A 16,265-nucleotide genomic window follows, 5' to 3' on the forward strand; every position below is an offset into this window, starting at 1 on the left:
GTAATGAAAAGTAAAACAACGAGAGAGAGCGCAACATAACCCAGGGAAAAACAAGTGACACGACCGCTCACTACCTGCAGACCGATGCCCAGCCAGCCCCCGAGCAGTGATCGCTGCTCCCCGGCCAACTCCCCCCAGCTTATATACTGAGCATGACGTCATGTGGTATGGAATATCCCTTTGGCTGGTTTGGGTCATCCGTCCTGGCTGTGCTCCCTCCCAGCTTCTTGTGCACCTCCTCGCTGGCAGAGCATGGGAAGCTGAAAAGTCCTTGACTTCGTATAAACACTGCTCAGCAACAACTAAAACATCAGTGTGTCATCACATTATTTTCATCCTAAATCCAAAACTTTCAGCTACTAGGAAGAAAATTAACTCTGTCCCAGCTGAAACCAGGACAGGAGGAAATAATATAGAAGGAAATGTCAGATGGTTTAACATTGCAAAGGTTTGTTCTGCTCAGGTTGGACACAACTTGCCTTCCCTTGTTCTTGTTTAGTGCGCTTTACATTTATCATAGCTGGCTGTGTCTAAGTGTTAAAGCAGTTCCAAGGTTTACATGCTGAGCTTTAGCTCTCTTTTCTCAAAAATAGTCTGGCATTGCTTCCAAGAAATAGATTTGGCCCATAAATTGCAGAGAGCTTTGGAGTCTCTTCAGAACATCAGCACTGTAGACTCATAAAAAAATATATGCTCTCTCCTGTCTAATATTTTATTTATTCTAAAGGCCATCGTGTGGTTTTTCCTGTACTCTGAGCAAAGATTTAATTCAGCACATATATGAAAATTTTAATATACCCCAAGGCTAATTATATATCATTGTTGTTGATGCTGCTGCCTCCATAATTCATCAGCTGGCTGTTTGAGTCCCAAGGTGGAGGTCAGTAACTCATCTGTGCAGGCAGTGCTGTCTTTAGCTCTTCACCGACCCAGCTCTCTGATGCCCTGCGTGTCCTTTCAAGTGATCTAATGCGCTGGGTTTTCTAATGCATCAATTTATTCCGTAACTCTTTGTTAACACTGGCCTTCTGCTGCAATTTGTCTTAGTCGCAGCTCCAGCAACAGCAGCCACTGCTCTCCTGTCTCCTTCCCCGTAGCGATTTCAGCTTCCTGACACAGCCGTTAGTGATTACAGCCTGGTAATTGGTTTTTGCACCATTAAATCAGCCTTCAGCTCCCAGCGCAATGGTCCTTTGGCTATTTTATTTGGCATGCTTTATTTTGAAAGGATACAATTTTCTTTGGAGGTTTCTAACAAAGCTTCCACAACCCCAAATTCCTGGAGGACCCAGGAGCTGTTTTCACATGTTTTTAAGACCAAGGGGAACCTGATTAACAAACTTGCCTCATTACAATGGACTTTAAACTCATCTCTGTCCTAACAAATCATCCAACAGCTCCCAACCCAAGGAAATGCTCTGGAAGAAGAAAAAATGGACGAGATGCTTACGAAACTGAGGTCCCTCTCTGTCGTCCCAGAAGAGTTGTGTTTGTCTCCCTCTATGGAAAGAGTCACCCAACCCCGGCAGATCATCAATGGGAAAACCAGCTCGAGGACTTCCAGCATTGCTCCTCCAGCCCAGAGCAAGGGGCATGCTTTTTTCCAGTTAATCCTGCAATGCTGAGAGTGTACATTTCTTGCCTTTGCATGTGCCAGGGGGACATGTCTGCTGCGAGGACACGGGGTTTCTGAAGACTGTATGTGGAAAGAGGAGAGAAACCAAAACCTTTATATTTTGTGGTTCCCATGCTGGTTTTACTTAGTAGCTGCCAGTAAGGACTGAGAGGTTTTTAAACTGATACCAAGTGGTGTTACGGACATATTCAAACTGAAAAAAACCAAAACCAAAATTCAGAAAAATATTTCTAGCATACTCTATCTGTAATCTAGTGATCCAGCCAAAGCTCCTTGCTCGCTTCTCTCGGCTTATAGCAACTTTCTTTGAGTGCTTCCTTTTAGGTTATGAAGATTTTGTCTTACACAAGGATTCATGCATTATTTTAGCGTTGATGGAGAACCAAAGGGCAGATGCCACGCGGGGGAACACGGCACAGCTGGAGTGACCGGCACCGGCACCGTGGGGCTGGGGCTGACGTGAGCAGCTCGTATCCACCAGCTCCCTGGACGTTACGGTCATTGCCTGGGACATGGGGAGGAACATTGGCCCAACAGGAAGGGAAAAACAATCCCGGCCTTTTATCGTTTGGTCAAGGAGAGGTTTGGGGGAGGCAGTCAGCAGAGGGAGGCACGAGCTCACAGATTCAGTACAAGCCTCAGCCCGTGGCATCCCTCCGAGCTGGGAGACACAGGCAGCAGGCCTTAAATGGTGCTGCAAAACTATTTCATTTTCCTTTTTCCACGATTATGTTTAGCTCTTGGAGATCAGAGGAGAGACTGAACAAATGAAGAAGCCGAAACATCCAGAGTCGGGGATGTGCTGTCTGAATTATTCTTTATAATCTTCACTCTCCTTTGGGTTTTCCAGCAGTTTGAGTTTCATGAGGATTGTGGATTCTCCCTCTTTTACGTTATCTTATTTAATGTATCACAGAAGCTTTCCCATCTGCTCCTTCACGCCCCAAAATCTCAACTGAAAGAGTCACAGTGTTTGATAGAAGAAGCTTTAGAGAAAAAATATCTTCAAGATTTTTTATTTTTCAGAAAAAATATCTTCAAAAAGAGAAATGTTTCATTTAAATATATATATATGTATGCATGTATCATGAAAATGTCCCTTCTGAGCCTCTGATACGCATATAAGCAGTTTACCAGCATCCAGCTCTTCTTTCAGGTTGGTGGCAGACTGTAAGTGGGGCAGGAGCTGTGGGCCTGCTTCCAAACATCCCTCTGAAGAGCAGGGGAAAGGCGCTGGAACTGACACCGGTCCTTTCCGTGTTTGGAGCCCCTGCACCAGCTGAACAGCGAAACCGCCCTCTCATCTGCTGCGTTTGCAAATTAGACATCACTTGTCAGCCCAGGGAGGGTGGCATTAACATCACAGGGAAATCTGGATTGTTACTGTATTTTCAAGAGGAAAAAAATGCTACTTTTAATAAATCACAAAAGGACACAGAACAACAGTACCGCCTCCTGATTTTGCAGGTTTTCTGTCTTGTCGTTTAAGCTTTCCACAGCAGGATGAACAGAAAAGAAAAATCTCCCACTCCTTGTCCTTCCTCGTTATGTGCATATGGTCCCCTTGGCACCGCCACATCCTTGAGATACAGAATTTTGTGATGCTCTCTGCAGAGAGATGAGATGAGACCTGCCTCGCCCGCAGCAAGCATGCTTCGCCGTGCCAGGAGAGGTCATCCCATCAGCAGTGAGGGTCTTCCCAAGTCACCTCAAGGCTACCTGGCAGCCAAGCACATCCAGGAGAAGGAGGTTTCCTTCCCAAAACTCCCAAAATGGAGGCACACGCTCCATTAAATGGTGGTTAGCCATGGGAAGACTAAAACACCTGCCCGAAATCCAGCCTGCTGCCTCCTGTGCTGAAATATTTCCAGCTGGCACTGCCAGCGACCATGGGCTTTTTCTTCTCCCTGGGCTGTGCAATTCAAAACCTGCGGCACCTACAGCCTCTGAATTGAAAAGTGAGTCATTTAAATCCTATTTGCAGAGGGGAACTGTTATCTTACTAGAAGTTTATGGATTTCGCGGAGTCTGAGGGTGGAGGCATCCATCCCATGCGAGAGGTGTGAACCTCTCGTCTCGGGGTCTCGCACAGCACCAGCCACGGCTTTCATTTAGGTAACTCCAGGCTGAGATTGATGATAGTGGTTAGTGTTAGTCCTCAGGCGGTAAAATAAGAGAAACAAAACCTCCAAAACGCCTATTTCTTCATCTTTCCTGTGCCTCGTTGCTGATACTTCAAATCAAACAAGATGAATCTGATAGCTGAGCACAGAGGAAAATACTTTCTAACCCCTTTTTCTTTATTGACAGTGTCCTGCTGTAACCACTTCATTAATTTATCCCTGATTAGAATCTGTTTACCCAGTCTAGTATCATTCCTTTTCCTTTTAAGTAGCAGATCATGTTGACCCTCCATCAGTCCTCTGGCACCTCTCCAATTTTCCGAAGTTTGTTAAGATCTAAAAATTAGTTAATTAGAGAGTCCTGAGCTACTGGTCTGAAGACTGGGAGTGTACGTGACCCCGGACTTCTCAACTGAAGGTGTTTATATTTAGCAGGTGATGCTTCACATCTTCCTCGGTTACAGATGGTAAATTATTTCATCTGGTGTGGATGGGTCCTCCTGCTTTGCTCTGATAGAGCAAAGCAGGAATTATGAATATTTGGTGAGGTATCTGATGGATGCAAATGGTAAAGTTGTGAATAACAGAGAAGCTATTCCTGAACTAAGATTCCCAGTGACCTTTTAATGTCTTCTTACTGTCTGTAGCATACTTAAGCTTTTATATTTTTTCTGTTTCTTTTGCCTTGCATGCTCAATAATCTGCTTGCAATATACATACTACCAATGACTCTCTCTTCTAAACACCTCTTCTGAACTCATCCTTCAGATACATAAAGCTTTCTTCTCTGTTGAAATATTGCTCTGGTCTGACAAAATATTAATCCAGTGACATTTTAAATAAATCCTTGTGTTTGTAGTTGCAAGGGTGGTGATCTTTCTCACGTGTTGAGACCAAAGTTGTAAGTGATAGGCTATCAAAGAGATATTTCATGTTTTTAACGAGTGTCTCCTCAAAACAGTGATCTTCCAGCCCTTGGTACATAGACCTCCTCCTTTTTGAAGAGTCAATGGAGAGAAGCAGGGTCCCTCTGGGCTGCAACTCAAGTTCCTTCTGAACAAGATGAAGATGGATCCGTTGGGGAGGTTAGGATAGGAGTCAGCAGGCCCTACCCACCGCAGCCACAGAAGAGGGCTGCAGAGCAAGAGCTCCGCTGTCTGTAGCTTCAGGAGACCAGAGCCATGGAAAGAGGCAGATCTGCAGGGCCACCGAGCTCTTTCCTCCAGAAACACTGCCCAACACATCCCTGTATTGAGCATGCCTGGCTCCAGCCCATCCCTCCATGCACAGCGTCCTAGCACCTATCTCCTAGTGCCCACAGCCCACCTGCTGGCTCTTCCCCACTAGCATCCCAGCGTTGGCTGTTCCTCAAAAACATCGTGTATTTGTCACAAGCATGTCCCCCAGCGCAGCACAGCGCAGCTGACATCTTCTGGACACCCTGGGCAAAAATGAAGAACCTGCCACACATCCAGTCCGCCTGCTTTTTGCTCCATCCCCCTTGCAAAACCAAGCAGCTGCCAGCAGCTTATCCACCCAAGCAGGACACCTTCCCCTTGGCTGAGGCATTCGGGCGCTCCTGCCAAGGCAGGATGAACATCTGCAGTGATATGCTGGGACTGCGTCCTGCTTCCCCAGCCAGCAAGAACTGAGCTACTGACAGCAAGGGAGGAGGTTTCTGTGGGTAGAGGATCGCTGGCAAAATGCTGATGCATCTGCGTGATTGACTCCCTACACACGCTCATCCTTCCCTGAACTCACATGCCCTTTTTCACTCCTTCCCCCTTCCTCCTCCTCCTCCTGTTTTTAGGCATTCCCTTCCCTTTGTCTCCACGTCCTTAGAGCTGCCACCTGCCTGGACATCTGCAGCAGCAGGACAGAGGTCCTGCTGAGTAGGTGCCTCTACACGGCATCATCCTTCACGTGGCAGCCAAGCCGCCTGCCTCGGGGCGGCTGGCATGAGGACATGTGAAATATGAGAGCATCTGGTTCAGTAAGTTATTTGGTTAAGGACTATTCCATACCATAGAAATAACAAATAACGAGGAGAACGCTAAATTAAACAGACAGACACACAAACATTAATGAGCAGGTGATGAGAGAGACAATAACGGAGGCCATAGCCTGTCAGGCACTGATGGATGGGCCATTAAAAGAACTACTCCAGCGTTGGAGAGGGTCAGCCTCGATTTTGTAACTGGTAAGGAGGAGGAAACACGGTTAGCATGAATATTAAGGGATATTTGAGGGGGTTTGGGTGACTGCACGAAACATAGGATGTTATGGGGAAGGACCACAGACAGAGAAAGGGAAGGATCAGGGTGGAACAAGTATGGGAAGAGGGTGAGGAAGGAGGATGGAGGGGCCAGACGTGAGTGAGCAGGCTGTCCGGCAGGACGTTCACCTGACTGAGCCCTCCCCCTCATCCCTGCAGTCTGGCCTCTCTTCTTATTAAACCCTATTCTTAATTACCTTTTCTGTGTCAGTGTCTATCCTGTGTCCAGCCCCTGGCACATAGTCACCAGTCACCCGCCCAAATGCTGTTTGCGAGCATGCTGAGCTTCAGACTTGAAGTAAATGCAAAGTCTCAACTGCAATAAGAAAGAAAATGTGTTTTATTAAGTAATTACCACTTGCCAACAGGTGCTCAGCACAGGCAGGCTACTAAGAAAGCAGCTCCTACAAATAAATATAAATCCAGTGGAACTAGGGTAATAGGAGAGAACCTGCAAAGACCGTAAGGCAAGTCCATTCAAGCTGCCTTCAGACAGACTTCACTTGCATGAAGAGGACAATGTCAGGAGGTCGTGGTTTAACCCCAGCCGGCAACTCAGCCCCACCCAGCCGCTCGCCTGGTGGGGTGGGGGCGACACTACGGAAAGGGGACAGTTCAATAAGTAAAGCAAAAGCCACGCGCACAAGGAAAGCAAAATAAGGAATTTGTTCACTACTTCCCACCGGCAGGCAGGTGTTCAGCCATCGCCAGGAAAGCAGGGCTCCATCACGCGTAACAGTGATGGAAGACAAATGCCATCATTCCAAACGTCACCCCTTCCTTCTTCTTCCCCCAGCTTTATATACTGAACATGACGTCATATGGTATGGAATATCCCCTTGGTCAGTTGGGGTCAGCTGTCCCAGCTGCGTCCCCTCCCAACTCCTTGTGGCCCCCCAGCCTCCTCGCTGGTGGGGTGGGGTGAGGAGCAGAAAAGGCCTTGACTCTGTGTAAGCACGAAAACATCCCTGTGTTACCAGCACTGTTTCCAGCACAAATCCAAAACAGAGCCCCATACTAGCTGCTGTGAAGAAAATTAACTCTACCCCAGCCAAAACCAGCACAGAGGAACAGCAACATCAACAGCTGTTGTTTAAACAGTTTGAAGCCAGTCAATCATTTTCAACACCTTGAAACAAGTGAACCATGTTTGAAAACCAAAAGGCTGAGGTTCAAGTGTCTTCAGAGCTGGAAAGACAACTGTCCACCCAGGTACCAAAGTGAAAATTAAAACGCTTATACCATTTTTAGGTGTGGTGCTTCAAGCTGCTGTGACTGTAAAGCAATCAAATAACCATAGTATCACTTTCAGACAATACTGTTCCATAATGAATTCAAGTAAAGGCTGAAAACAGAAAACCAGCCTAGAACACACAAACGCAGCCTTTATTTCCCCAGTGTAACTGGATGAGTTCAGAGAGGTTGCATCCTTGCCATTTCACTTGTAGCTGTCAAACACAAAGCCTGAAAAGTAGGTCTTGGAGAAGTTTTTTTTTTCCCTCCTTTTATGAGCTTCAACAGACAGAGAAAGCATTTATTCTTGTCTTGTGCAAAGCCATGAAGTGAATTAAAATTAGACCAAGTCCATCAGAGTTGGGCAGCTGGTAAGCACTTGCTAACAGGGAGCCTTGCCATCATCCATTTGTTGAGCTGCTGCAAATGGTCATTGAAAGCATTACAGCATTGCCTGATAAGAGGAATACCAACAGATAGGAAAAGTACCTTGGAAAGTATTTTCACAGAATTACTTTTTATTAAGACTCAGCAAAAGAGCACATATTTTCATCTCCAAGCAATAAAATGGAGAGATGTGATTTCATCTTTATCTCTTTAAAGTACTAAAGTTCAGTAAAAACAGTTTTTGTAATGGTGTTCAGAAATAAGTTATTTATCTTGATATGAACTGTTGTGTCACCCCTAAAATGAAGCACAGCTTCCCCAGATTGCTTACTTCTGATACTTTTTTCACAACTTTGTGACCTTAAACTAAGACACAAGTAAGCTGTTCTCAACATGCTTAAAACTGAGGTGACAGACAAGACATTTCAGTTACAGATTTCTCAAATAAGAGAATATACTGACACATTAAATTCTTTTGACAGCTTTTTTGATTGAAAAAGATACATCCAGCATATTGGTAGCAGAGGAAAACTTGTTAGTACTTGAGTATCAGCTTTATGCTCAACAAGCACAGCTGAACACCAAAGCCACTTCAGGAAGAACTTTGACAGGCTGGAGGAGTGGGTCTATGAAGTTCAAGAAGGGCAGGTGCAAGGTCCTGCACCTGGGTTGGGACCGTCCCCAGTGTCAGTGCAGACTGGGGGATGAATGCATTGAGAGCAGCCCCACAGAGAAGGACTTGGGGGTGCTGGTGGACAAATAATGCGACATAGTCTGGCACTTATGTGCTTGCAGCCCAGAAAGCCAACCGTATCCTGGGCTGCCCCTCTGCTCTGCTCTGGTGAGACCCCACCTGCAGTGCCACGTCCAGCTCTGGAGCCCCCAGCACAGGAAAGACATGGACCTGTTGGAGCGGGTCCAGAGGAGGCCACAAAAATTAGCAGGGGGATGGAACACCTCTCCTGTGAAGAAAGGCTGAGAGTTGGGGTTGTTCAGCCTGGAGAAGAGAAGGCTCCAGGGACACCTTATTGCAGCCTTTCAGTACTTAAAGGGGGCTTATAAGAAAGACAGAGTGAGAGTTTTTACCAGGGCCTGTAGTGACAGGACAAGGGGCAGCAGTTTTAAACTGAAAGAGGGTGGGTTTAGATTGGACATAGGGAAGAAATTCTTTACGGTGAGGGTGGTGAAACACTGAGACAGGTTGCCCAGAGAAGTTGTGGATGCCCCATCATTGCAAGTGTTCAAGGTCAGGTTGAACGGGGCTTTGAGCAACCTGATCTAGTGGAAGATGTCCCTGCCCATGGCAGGGGGTTGGACTAGACAACCTTTGAAGGTCCCTTCCAGCCCAAACTATTTTATGATTCAAAGAATCAACTCAAGCAAACGTCCTTATACTGGATTAATATTATTTTGTGATCATAGACAAACTTGAACTCAGGCAAGAACCCCAGTACCTGTTTCTTTTTAAAGAGAGGAACCCCTTTGGCTTCATAGCTAAGGCCATTACACAGCTAAGGCCTTTAAAAAAAAGAAAGTGGTTTTAATTAACCTTAAGATTAGCATGAACTGAAGTGAAATATGGAAATGAACTGAATGTCAAAGGACAATTATAACTGAAACTGCCACTGCCAATACAAAACCTGCTATTTTGCTTGTGAGGTGAGTGAACTTCCAAATACAGCATTAGGGCTGACAAAGGCTATGTCCGTAAGCTGGTCTCCAGCACTAATTACAAGGCTTTTCTTTCCTTTTCACCCCATTAATGTTTTAAATATTACAGTGAGATTCAACCTTTTAGCACATTGACAATGCTGAAAAATGTAAGTAATAAAATCTAGGTAACTCACTGTCTCAAGTGAGAAGAGTCTGCCAACTCATACAAAATCAGTATTTCAGAAGTGGAACAGGAGTTCCCATGCTACTTGTTTGAAATAAAGAAATCTCCATGGGCTGTATGAAATGCACATTCATTGTTTTAGAACATAATACAAGAGAGAAAGCATCCAGCAGTATTGCAAAAACATTGAGGTGCAGTCAGGTAAAATGAAGGAAGGAATCGTCTTTTACAGTTGTTTCAATTTTTTAAAGTCTTTCTTTAAAAGAAAGTTAAGCTCTAAAAAGTTACCTGCAGTTTTAATTCCTGTCTTGAATACCTAACTATGTCTTTTTTATAGACTGAGAAAATGGCTGTACCAAACATTCTCACTTATTCTCTGTGTGCTCATAGCAATAATTTCTGCCAATAAATTTGAATTGGCTATACAACATATCTATTTTTGTGAATTTTTAAAGGCTCTTTTCACAACCACTGGAAAATTTCTTTTTTAGGAATCTATGAAGTTAACAAAGCGAGATCCACTATCTTAAAGTGACAAAATAGATGGATTATCCTGATAATTGTTCTGTTCCCACTATTTGATGGCAAAGCATGCAAAAAGTCCTCTCTTAAAAAGTATATCCAGAGCAATCCAAATAAAAAAGAAATCATAATGAAAATTTGAATTGAAATTTACCGTAGCAATGCTTTATTTCTGTCATTGCAGTAATTGTATATTTATTTAAAACCATTAAAACCTTCCTGGAATAAAAAAGCTTCACAGTTGCTTCTGAGTACCTTTCAGTCATTTCTCCAACAGAGCTCATACAAATTTAAGCTAAAAATTTCCAGTAGTCTAAATAAGGTGACTAGATCATCATCACCTATTGTCAATGAGATCTTCTGAATATTGCATCTATACTACTTATTTTGACTTTGAGCCATAAGTCCTCTATTTCTCATCTTGAGTTGGCCACCACCTCAGGTTCAAATGAAGGAGGAATATCCTTTGACAGATGGTCAAATGTACACTGCTAATCCATGCCTAAAACTTAGTTTTGGTTTACAGTCTAGAGACAGGAGATATTAATAACATTTTTTCTGTTAACTATGATGAACACACCTCCTGGTTTACATAACCATAATCTGTCCTACTGGTCAATTATCTAGAGTTTTGGCATCTTAAAGTATTTTACTTAAATTCCCTAATGAGTGAAGGTAAGTATGGTACCTCGCGTTTACCGTGTGTCTCAGAGTAGCACATGTATGGACAGCTTCTGCAGGGCTGATGTCACAGCAACGTGTTCAAAGCAAATATTACATATCTACATTTAGAAGAAATCATAATTGTGCCCAGAAGAGCCAACTTCTCTCCATTCAGAACAAAGGGTCTCCAAATGACAAGGTCAGGTGTAGACGTGGACAGCATGACATTTGAAGTTAGATGAGATGAATTCTGCCCAGAAATCCCACATATCAGCTGCATATGTTACCTAACCTTAAATATTACATGGTATGGATTTCATGTTCTCCCTACAGTTTTGTACTCCCTGATCCCACCACAGGTAAATCCTCAATCTTTTTTTCCCCCTCCATAAAACGGCATATGCTGCCAAGTCAATTAATACTTCCTCCTCAAGTAATTAATACTTGCACCTGACAAAAACACTCTGGGGATACCTTACCTATTGCTCAGAAAGACATTTTTGTTGTGACTCTTTCTATCACAATAACTAGTTTTTAAATCTGCAGCTTAGCACTGATCCTTGCTACTTGATTGTTCGGAGTCCTTCACTAAATTCTCTGCTTGTTATTCTTGTATTCTCCAAGGGAACTTTAGCCTTTTGGCGTTACTTTGGCCCTTTGTAGTCTAATAACATTTAGCTATACCAAGAGACTGTGGTTGACATTAGCCAGTGTCAACAAGATTGTGTTGTTTTGAATAAAGATTGATGCCTCTACTTATAATGGATTTTGCACACAGTTAAACCAAATATATGATGCCTATTTGCCAGCTTTTTATCTTTTTGATGTCAAAACATTTGTAACTAGGAAAATAAGGGATAATAAGATTTTTGGTTATAGCAGGAAAAACCTGGAATTCCTATGTCTATAGTTCCAGGCTTCTCCACTTTTCCTCTATTCCCCCTTCCATCCAAGAATGACATCGATACTTAAGGTAAGTCAGATTACACAAATCTCATTTACTGACAGATTCTAACAAACAAACAGATTTATAAAAAATACAAACAGATTAGAATAACACAACTAATACACATAAACTTTCACTTTATGGACTTCTTTGTCTTCACATTCTCTTTGTTTATCGTAATAATAGAATGTATTATCCCTCCTCTGAAGTTTCTTAACAAATCCAGTTTCTGGCCAACACTCTACCTATAAATAGAATAAAAAGGATATACATTCACCTGAACATGCTCACATTAAATGATTACGCATTACATTGGAAAGAATATAGGGTATACTTCCATGGGAAAAACTCATTCGCATCTGAACGGTACTTTGCTATTAATTTGCTTAGCTTTTAAAAAAAGATTAAGAGCAAGATGTCAGAAACCAGTTTTCTGGTCTAGTATAAAGGATTTTGTGATCAGAAAAGTCTAGAAATAAGGATCTAAGAATATTTGATAGACTAGAGTAATTTAAAAAGTGGACTAGTTAAAGCTTTTAAAATACATTGTTTAGGAAAAAAACATTGATGTTATTCAGTACTCTGAGAGGCTAAAAGATTCCACTTCTGTAAGACTGACACACACTTTCTTCGGGATCCTTCTGACCATGAAAAATGCGTATATCGTGCTTTTCATTAGCAATTTCGTAAAAATAAAGGGAGCTACATGTATCATAGTCTCAAATACAGCAGGATCAGTCCTGCAGGAAACCAGTACCATCCTGGTGCTCTTCAGTGTTCCACATTGTGAAGCTTTAACTAAAGGCTTGAGCACTTGTACATTCAACAGCTTTATGGCTTTAGTGGCTATCTGCAGCTTGAACACCTATGACTACTTCTGATCAAATTGAACCTTAAAAATCAGGTAATAAGAATCTTATTTCTCTTCCAGGCAGGGTTGACAACAGAATGTCAAACTACAGCATTCTCTAATTGGAGAGTTCCAGAAGTGGTAGTTTCATCACTTGCCTTACTACTTTGGACATACAGCTGAGTTATTTGCATCCTCTGTCTAAACATAAGAGCCTTAATATTCATTCCACCTATATTATAATTGCATCATTAATAACAACTGCATTATGGAAACATAATATGGTATGGAATAAACAAGACATTTCACAACATGTAAATTGAAGGAGAAACACTGCCAGATCCTGGCAAGTTTGAAGAGAATGCATGCTCATCTTACACTGAGTAAGTGGTGTTCTTTAACTTTTTATCAGGGTTTAATTGTTTACAGTTATGCCCTGCCATAAATTTTAAACAGACTGATCCTATCACACTAATTACAGGATTTCCTTTTGCACAGTTAAAGGAATTTACACCACAGCCTTTACAGTGTTACCTGAGCCCATGACAAAAGAATAAACTGCATCTTATTATGCACATCAACATTTTCATATATTTTGAGTTAACTGGGTGAGGAGTGACTTTCTTAGGAACATTCTGACTTACGTGCCCAGGAGGTTAAAATCTTCTAAAAGTGGATTTTTCATACTATATATGCTGCTTTGGAAGATAAATTACAGAGCTCTAATAAAGATAGTATGTTGTTTGCTGTATTAACCTCTTGGTTGCTATTTTGAATCTCAAGTAGCCACTGAATATCCAGCCATTATTCATTAGCTCATTTGATGTGCTAGGGAGCATATTGCCATCAACTATAGTGAACAGAGGACCAAGTCCTTGATGTTCTCAGTTGATAAATGTCTGTGTCACAACTCCCTTTACCACAGTTGGCATCAAATATTTCTATCGTGGACAGTTTCAGTAGAAGCCGAGTTTTGAGTGTGCACGAAGTCTCATTATGCTACCATGCAATTCAACCATAAAACTGAGGTCAGTAACAATGACACAGGACTGGCTCCCTGGACAATGAGTGAGTTTCCTGTCAGGTCTATTGGCAGAGTGATGGGGAAACTTCACAGAGAACTAACCCTGATAAATTCCTTTCCTCAAAACCAAATTATTCTTTTAGATAGCAGCTACATCTATTCAAAGAAATCTATAATGCTTCTAAATGCATGAGAGAGGGGGAACAAAAACACAGGCTGGGTAGTGTTTCTGTTTCACTTCTGTGAAATAAGTTATTCTGCACAGTTAATAATAGCCCAAGAATTTAAGTCAGACCTGGGAGAAAAATCTGTATCAGAAACTAGCCTAACTGAAAGGAAATAAGCGGCACCTCCATTTTTATTTAATCATTTAATGAGACAGAAGTTTAAAGTAATAACCCTTGCAGAGTTCTAAATCTTACCATATCAACTTGTTTTACTTGTTTATATTCAACCTCATCTCTGTATCCCGCTTGCTGAAATCTGTATAAGTTCTCTACATCATCTGACCATTTTTTGGCATGATATATAGATTTTGGTTTGATGTCAGCTTTAGCCATGACTCCAGAAACTTCAGAATTTTTCCTGAAATTAGATTTTTAAAAGTTAAACAGAGAAGACAGAAGCAAGCGATTTTGTTAGGGGCATATACAAATAGGTAGAACAAAATTTAAAAATAAAGGAATTGCAGACAGTACGATATTATCTTCCCTTCAAAGTCTGAGGTTAAAAAGTCTGAGTTGGAATCGAATTAAATGCACTACTTGATCTCAAACAAAACCCAACTCATCTATACTTCTATATACACCTCTACACCTCAACTTAACCTACCTGAAGTTTATTTGTGCATATTGATGCATTTAAAAAAAAAAAAAAAAACCCAGTAATTTTTTTTAGTTTCACATCTTCACAGTTGCTATCCCTTTGGGGCAGGCAGTTTTTCAGGTTTTTCTTTCTGCCTACTGAAGGGACACCAAACTGGGAACCACAAAATGAAGAGCTGGGCAACTGAAGAACAGCAAACGCTCAGGATGGGAGAGGAGGGAAAAGGAGAAATGCACTGCCAGTCACATGGCCACAGTGGAGATGACAAAGATGAGGTCTTAAGAAATAAATTGGATAAGGAGGCAAGGCGCACAACCTACCAAAATTCATCCTATCCTACCCTTGTCCCCTCAAAATCTGCACTGACTGCCACTGACTTCCTCCTCACACAAAACCCGTTTGTTCAATCTGAGAAATAGTAAATAGGTTAATCAACTGCTAAACCTGAACAGAGCAGAACTGGGACAAGATGAAACTCAAACCGGGGAAAAAAAAAAAAAAAAAGAATAAAATAAGCAATCAAAAAAAAAAAATTGCGGAGTCAGTAGAAACTCACCAGTGACGGATTTGAACTATATTTCAAAAAAATATGAATCATTTGACTTCTACCTTATATCTGAATTTCACTGCATTTGCTTTCTTGAGTGTATCTTATTCTGCTACTAAAATAGAACTTTATGCTGCCTCTGCAAGCAAAACACACAGAACACTATCATGCCTAGCAGATACGATCAGAAATGAGTCCTTTCGTCGTTTTGTAATGTCACCAAACTTCAGCTTCATAATTAGGAAGGTATCTTCAAAGGAGAAAAAGCTTCTGGATTTTTTAGTGAGAGGATGAACATAGTCTCACTCCCTGTGGGTAGTATGCTGTCTCCAAATCCTGTGCAGTAAAGGAAGTTAAACTTCCTTACTTAGCAAGTTCCTATATCAACTGAGTGCTTGAAAAGTTGAACGCTGATGTCTTATCAAATGCACAAATGCCCTTAAGTCTGTTAGAAAGGCAGAAAAGGAGAAAAAAAAAATCGCACCACAGCATAAAAATCTTTGGGAAAATGATATCAAGAATTATCGTTATCATAATGTGGAAACAGCAGAAGTCTGCATTTCTGTCGTCTAACTGTACGAGAGCCATCAGCACAGAAAGAAAGGCCCTTTCATCTCTTACTGCATACACTTTATTAAAGATCAATAAAAATATGCACAAGGGCTGTCTTCTGGCATTCTTTTACCAGGCTCTGCAGCATTTTGTAATTGAAGGCATCCATTTGCTAAAAAAAAAAAAAAAGGTGATTTTCCCACCAGTTATGAGGTGTCACATACAAATTAACATGCTGAGCATATATCCTTATTATAAATCTTTAGTGTAGTCTTTGAGATACCTATCCCAACATAATTTTTTTCTCCTTTGCTACAAAGGGCCCTTTTGTAGCCGTTACAGAATTTTTCATACCCTGTATGCTCATGTTTGATGAGAACTGTTGTCAGTCTGGGACTTTAGACAGTCAATATTATTAGCAATAACATTAGATCTTAATAAATGCTAAACTATAATGAATTTAAGTGTCTTATGATAACTTACATGTTACTAGTGTTAATTACTTCTTTATAGGATGTACTGAATTCATCTAATGAATGTGCTTCTTCCAGACATCTAGATATGCATGGCGCTTCCTGAGTCACCATTAATTCAGATGGCCTGTCCGCAGGCGTTCCTGCTCAAAAAATATATATAAAGGTCACATATTTAAAGTGCCAGCTTGGTGACTTCGAATAATAAAAGCACTATCCTGATATCTTTAGGCTGCTATTTAAGACCTTTAAAAATTGCACTCTCTGTCTGTTGTAGTGCCTCTGAGTTCCGAGCATAGAGCTGGTTTCATTGTACAAGAGCATGAGAGGAGCTGTACTCCAGACAGCCTACAATTCAGGGAAAAGACAAAA

At 41.7% G+C, this 16,265-nt stretch overlaps 1 protein-coding gene across 1 annotated transcript; it reads right to left on the minus strand.

Annotated features, from left to right (window-relative positions):
• Positions 1–11,738: 11,738 nt before the first annotated feature.
• Positions 11,739–16,007, minus strand: MEIG1 (meiosis/spermiogenesis associated 1). The gene is made up of 3 exons (XM_009586983.1): positions 15,904–16,007; positions 13,919–14,081; positions 11,739–11,867 (listed from the first exon to the last, which is right to left on the minus strand). The coding sequence occupies exons 1-3, from the start codon at positions 16,005–16,007 to the stop codon at positions 11,739–11,741; spliced, it is 396 nt and encodes a 131-aa protein (XP_009585278.1).
• Between the last annotated feature and the right edge of the window lie 258 nt (positions 16,008–16,265).

The sequence above is a fragment of the Fulmarus glacialis genome, unplaced genomic scaffold, assembly GCF_000690835.1.
Source record: "Fulmarus glacialis isolate BGI_N327 unplaced genomic scaffold, ASM69083v1 scaffold12971, whole genome shotgun sequence".
NCBI lineage: Eukaryota > Metazoa > Chordata > Aves > Procellariiformes > Procellariidae > Fulmarus > Fulmarus glacialis.